The 6,742-nt window shown below is 40.3% G+C and overlaps 1 protein-coding gene across 1 annotated transcript in view; it reads left to right on the forward strand.

The window, feature by feature from the left end:
• Positions 1–6,742, forward strand: part of LOC116705100 (serine protease HTRA1A) — a 24,603-nt gene that overhangs the window by 5,832 nt on the left and 12,029 nt on the right. Inside the window, exons 2-3 of the mRNA XM_032540970.1 lie at positions 3,437–3,536; positions 4,184–4,388. Of these exons, the coding sequence (XP_032396861.1) occupies positions 3,437–3,536; positions 4,184–4,388 (305 nt within the window). The remainder of the gene's footprint in view (positions 1–3,436; positions 3,537–4,183; positions 4,389–6,742) is intronic.

Here is a 6,742-nt window from a genome sequence, read left to right on the forward strand (position 1 = left end):
CTATACAGCAGGAAAACAAATACTATACAACAAGTTAGTTGGAGTTACTCACACAGTTGCACAGTGGGTTACCTTAAAATGGTGCCAGTGTGTCACTGTCATTGTATTAATAGCAACAAAGTTCAACTGTACACCTTAACTGCAGAAAAGAAACATCCATGTTGAGTCTTGAAGATGTGTGTTGAGCCAACAAGTCAATGACTTACTGGAAATGATTTGCTATAGCAGTATACACGTTATTACTAAGTGACTGTGGTTTCCATGATGTTCAAAGCTTTACATTTTTACCAAAAGAAAGATTTGCTTCCTTTTCACACATTTAGCATATATGCTTGGTTCTGGTGGGCCTCAGTTTGCCCAACAGTAGAGAACCAGTGTGTGTGTAAATGAGTGTCAGTGCAAGAAGAGGAGCTGATCTTACTGTAGTCACATAGTTTTGGTCTAGTCAAGTGGCTCAGGAAAAACTGCTTCCGCCTGCAGGCGCCAATAAAACAGTGGGTATGATGTATGGGAAAAACTGAAAAAGAAAAGATGCTGAGATCTTAAGCAGGGAACCGTGTGGTGAAAGCCAATGTGTAGAAAGAGGAAGGGGGTAATGGGTACATAGGGTAATGTGTGTGTCTGTGTGTGTGTGTGTGTGTGTGTGTGTGTGTCTGTGTGTGTGTGTGGTGTTGCTTGTGCGTGTGTGCATGCATGCTTTTGTGAGAGAGAGAGAGAGAGAGAGAGAGAGAGAGAGAGATGGCGAGAAAAGGAAAGCGCCGTTATATGAACTTTTTAAAATGTTGTTTGAAAAGTTTCCCGTAATTGAACGCTTGATTTGACTCTAGAAGTAATCCTTTGTACATCTGATTATTTTTAACTGATACTAATAAAATATTCTAATAAAGTTAGGATCTAATATGTCTTCCATGTGGGTGGATTTTCACTTTATTTGACTATAATTTACTTAAATTACTGCAGAGTAGGAATTAGTTAAGTAAGTAATTATCTCCCACACAAGTTTTGAATATTTCTTTCATCTTTCCGCTATATCGTCTCCATGCCATAGTATAATGTTCTTAAAAATGTGCTCACCATCACACATCATTAGTCAATATCTACTGCTCTGCCTCCTAGCAGAGCTGATGATGACATCCCAGGGATTTGTTTTTAGGCTTTGTAAGGGATTGATCTGTTTTTCTTTGCACGGCTTTCAAATTCGGATTTCAGTATTGATCCAGCTTAATGTTAAATTTGCTGGTTGACAAGTAACGTTAATTTAAGTTTAAGTAAAAGTAGAAATATCACTCTATAAATACTTCAGTACAAGTAAAAGTCCTGGATTTAAAATATTACTCTAGATAAAGTAAAGAAGTATTATCAGCAAGTAGCCCTCAATATTTTTATTGACTTGTTAAGCGCTTAGTGACCTTTGCTCTTAAAATGTGCTCCAGTATATGAGAAATGTTAAGCTTTTTTACTTAATATCCAAACTTAAACTCAAAATCCACATTAGCTTAAATATATCATTTTTGCATACAGTGGAAAAGCAAATCGTCTGTTTACTTATTAATGGTGCCGGCAACTACAGACCTTCTAGAGACAGCTTCTGACAATAATTTAGTATTGAGAATGTCACAAAAGCAACATGTGGATTAGGCACTAATCAGAAAGCTCTACATGCTGACTATCTCTCCACACTTCAGCAAGATTCAGGACTTCATAGATCAATTCAAAGGATCAATTAGAAGTTTTTTGGCATATAGGAAGACAGCTGTACTTAAGCCAACTTAATTCTACAACAATAAAGCCTTTCTATGCTCAGTTCAGCAGTAAAATAATCTCCCACAGTCTATAAATCAGGCAACAATGGCTTGGCCAGACTCTTTACTGTCATGTAACTGAACTGTACACAACATCTTATTCATGATTTCCCAACTTTAACAATTCACCGCCTTTGGGCCTATTATTCTACTATCATGAAATGCCTCTGGAAGAACAATTTCCCATGTGTGTGAAGAGGCAGCACTCATTGTAACATGGGGAAGTGGAAAAGACTGAGAGCCTGTATGGAAGCTCCAGAAACAACAGATTCTGGACACTGGGCCTGCTATCTGTAACTATGATCCTATCAGAGCTGACCTCAAACCTCCCCGGGTGTGAAGCTGTCACTGTGGTGAGAAACATATGCAACATTATCATATTTAGTGTTTGATTTTTAGCTTTGAATTTAACAGGGAAATACATGTGGAGGTTAGGAGAACCTCTCTTCTTTTTTGCTCGGGCTCTAGGGATATCAGTCCACCCCTTCTACCTTACTATTAGATGGATTGTAATGAATTTTATACAGACATTCATGTTACCCAGATGATGGAACCTACTGACTTTGGTGATCCCCTAACATTTTATCTAGTGCCACCATGAGGTTAACCATGACATTTTTGACTTTAGTGAAATGCCTTGACACTACTATTAGCTAAAATTTGGTACAGATATCCAGAGGATGAAACGAATGAACCAAAACCAAATAGCAGAATTTCCCCCCATTGACAAATGTTTTCATACTGTATAATTTAGTTGCTCTACGGCGAGACAGTGCTCATTCCATGCTTGTGTTAGCTTAAATGCACCTCAGGCGGAAAGTCTCGTTCTCTTTTCTTAACCCTTCGTGCAATCAATGTTATCACAGGGCTTATGGGTGCCTTTGAATTTTACAAATTCCACTAGGTGCGATTCTCTAGGAGTATGTAATGACTGAAAATTGTCCTTGTGGGACAAAATGGTTTGAGGTATGTGGCAAAAAAAAGGTTTAAGCATTAAAGGATGTAAAGCGCACAGGAAAAGGTCTAGGGAGTCTTGATTCATGGCTTTGGTTAAACAGTCTTCTGGGTAGACCTTAATTACCAGGTAAATCAGTCAACATTTCCTGACTTGCCCAACACTGTATAGATGGTGGGATGGGTGAGTCAGTGGATTTGGCAGTCCTCATACATAAAGGGCCAGACTGTGTATGTGTGTGTGTGTGTGTGAGAGATAGAGAGAGTAGTAATATACTTGTGAGGACCAGTTTAGTCTTGACTAAGGATTTGTTGATGGTATAAGACTTAAAGTCTGTGTATAAAATCAATCATGGGAAGATAAAGACAAAGGTCAAGGTAAATTATTTATAGTATAAATATTATTATTAAGTATTTATTTGTGAGGGTTATAGCCAAGGTTACGAGTCTGTAAATCAGTGTGTCAGACCTGCCTAGACAGTCTAAACCACAGATGAACTGTCATCTTTCCTTTTCTCCTCTGTGTTATGATAAAGGGCAGTTTTATTGTTGGTATTCTCACACAGCTCTTACATCATTCAGTATTTCAGTGCATCTTTTGTTTCCTTTTACTCATATGACGTCCTGACGTGTGTGTGTGTGTGTGTGTGTGTGTGTGTGTGTGTGCACTGTATTTCCAGCTCAGGACAACCCAGACAGCCCAAGACACAAATATAACTTCATCGCCGACGTGGTGGAGAGAATTGCTCCGTCTGTGGTTCACATTGAACTTTACCGCAAGTAAGAGCCTTGCACCTGTGTGTGCCTGTGAGTGCGTGTGTGTGTGTGACAGACTGAAGCACACTAGAATTTACAACCCACCTGTGTACTAGACCACCCCAGCTGATAGTGCACCTAACCCTCCACTTCTGTCTTTCAACATCTTTTCTTTACGTCTCACCAGCTTTCAGTGATCTTTTATCTCTGCTTCTTATTCTTTTTTGACACTTTGATTCTTCTGTCTGTGTTGCCTCCATCGCGTCTGTAACTGTGACTTGTAAAGTGGTTCTTTGAATGTCTGCTGCTCTCTGATTTCCATGTCTCCATCTTTTCCTCAGATCTGTCTCTTGTCTTTTCCTTACCTCCTTTGCTGTTGCTGCCTCAGTTTGACTTGAAAGCAGTTTTTGATTAGGGTGTGCTGTATTCTGATGCAGCTGTGTGTTGGTTGCCTACTCTGTTTTTAGGTATGCCTTATATTGCCAGCTTATATATTGTTTTTATGTATACAAACACTCAAATACTTTGAACTTGGGTTGCTTTCAATTTATAAGTCTGCTTATAAGTCACTACTGTCACATCATGCATGGTATATAAAATATCGGTTGAAAGAGTGAAGTGAATAAAAAATACTCTGATCCCCTCCCACCATCCTCTCCTCTCCCCCATAGGATGACTTATTCCAAGCGGGAAGTGGCAGTGGCCAGTGGCTCTGGCTTTGTTGTGGCAGAAGATGGCCAGATTGTGACCAATGCCCACGTTGTGGCCAATAAGCACCGGGTGAAAGTGGAGCTGAAGAGCGGCGGCTTCTATGACGCCAAAATCAAAGACGTGGACGAGAAATCAGACATCGCCCTCATCAAGATCGAAGCACCGGTCAGTTAAAGTGACAGAGAGTCAGAAGGCCAGCAAAGTAAAACATATACCGTATATATAGTATTATATATAGTATAGTGGTTGTTAGAGACATCTAGAAAGGTAAAATGTTGATGAAGTGCTTGAACACGTTTTCTGCTTGCTTATATTGCCAAAACCAGGTCTCCTTTAAAGGAAAAGTTTGACATTTTAGGAAATATGTGTTTTCACTTTCTTGCCAAGAGTGAAATGAAAAGATCAATACTTTTGTATCTGTTCTCTTCTTTCATTTCTCACTCTGTTTTTTTTTTTGGCTCTTGACCCAAAGACTGACATTGACTCATGTCTAGTCACAACCACCACAGCACTTCAATGCAAAACCATGCTTTTGCTTGACTTTTTTGTAATTGAAAATTTGAAGTCTGGGGGATTGAAGACTAGCATGAAAGTGATCTAAATCTAGGAGATTATTCAGCATGCAAGTGAAGTAAAGTGAGAATGCACGTGTATTGATTGGCACTCGGTCCAGATCCTGTTGGTGTTCAGACAAAACTCTTCTCATGACCAACTTGCAGAGACAATCACAAATGCATGGCCAGTTTAAAGCCCATGTTGATATTTAAAGAAAAAAGAGTTAAATATCTTTATATACTTTGCAGCACAGGACATATTATTACAAAGACTCCAATTTTGAAAAGAGATTGAAACATTCAGGTTTCATTCGGTTGGACTTTTGGTTGCATCTCATATTCAGTGGGCACAGCCTTTGCATATGCAGATGCTGCAGATTCAAGAATACCTGCTTTACATTGTAGAAGCATGACAAATAACGTATCATCTTAGTGCATGCAGAAATATTTTCCAGCCTTTTGCCTAACATGTTTTAGTTGCATTCCACTGCATGACACTATGACTTAACTGGCTGGTAAACAACAGGTGATTGTAATAAAGCATGTTAATTGTAAGCAAATGAGATACCTCCAGGGTGTCATGGTAGAAAACACATTCACCACCATGAGTATACTTGTTTTGTTAAAGAGTGTAAGTCATTGTGGGACATAGAAGTGGATCATCCAGGCCATGAGTCAGTGATAAAGCCCCAAAGGACATGTGGTCCTTCTGGATAGGACACATGATTTACATGAAACTGGCATTTCGGCTAATTAGGTGGAGTTGGCATATATGTTTGTGTGTGTGTGTGTGTGTGTGTGTGTGTGTGTGTGTGTGTGTGTGTGTGTGTGTGTGTGTGTGTGTGTGTGTGTGTGTGTGTGCGTTTGCATGCGTGTGCGTGCGTGTGTTTGCGCGTGCGTTCCAAGCGAAAGTTGATACAAGGCGAAATTAGAAGATGAGTTACTTATAATGAGAGGGTCCTAGGGCGAGCAGACTTGTCATTTTGGATTACATTTGAAATGGTAAGTATAGTCACCCAAACCTATAGCTACTGTGTGTTTAATTTCAGTACCTTAGTAATAACTGTAAATTCCCACTTTAAAATGTATTCTTCCTTTCTTCAAGGAATGTTCACTGATGGTATAGATAATGGAGTGCTGTCAAAGCAAGTCTAAACTAAATATGGAGTAACTGAGAGCAAGTTTAATTTAAAGTCAACTTTAGAGTCAAGTTAACTGAAAATGACAGTTGACAAAACAATCTTCACTCAAGGTCCACCTACTTGCTTGAAACAGTGCTTCTGACAGTATCACGCAATCTTCTTGAGGGACGATGAAGTCCGAAAAGTGCTCAGAGTAATAAAGAATTTGAAGATCTACACTTAATGACAACTAAGCAAACCTCATCTGCAGGTGAAAGCTGTGTGATGTGGTCAAAAGTTCTAAAAAATAAGCGAGTAAGTCAACCTTGAAGATTAATTAGTTTTTTCTTCTAAACCTGAAGTAACAGTGAATGCAGCACTGCACACTGGCTCCATAGAGAATGAAAGATGAATGGAAGCTCTAGAGTTGATAGCACTGTCAATATGACGCTCATCAAGATTTAATATTAAGTCAGCCTACACATTAGCCGCCAGAGCCAGTCCCACAATGAGCTTTCCTTAGTATATGCCATTTCAGATTTTGTAGCTTTTGAGGAGGAGGGGGGGGGGGGGGGGGGGGGGGGGGGGGGGGGGGGGGGGGGGGGGGGGGGGGGGGGGGGGGGGGGGGGGGCTGGGGGAGTGGCCTTGGCCAACTGCCACTTCGCTCCTTTGAAAGCCATGATGTCTCTCTCTCATGGGTGGGCCAGATTCTCTGGGTGGGCAAAGCAGAGAAAGGGGAGATAACTTTGCCCCTTATGAGGTCATAAGGGGCAAGATTCCAGATCGGCCCATCTAAGCTTTCATTTTCTCAAAGGTGGAGCAGGATACCCAGGGCTCGGTTTAC

The sequence above is a fragment of the Etheostoma spectabile genome, chromosome 17 (genome assembly GCF_008692095.1).
Source record: "Etheostoma spectabile isolate EspeVRDwgs_2016 chromosome 17, UIUC_Espe_1.0, whole genome shotgun sequence".
Classification (NCBI taxonomy): domain Eukaryota; kingdom Metazoa; phylum Chordata; class Actinopteri; order Perciformes; family Percidae; genus Etheostoma; species Etheostoma spectabile.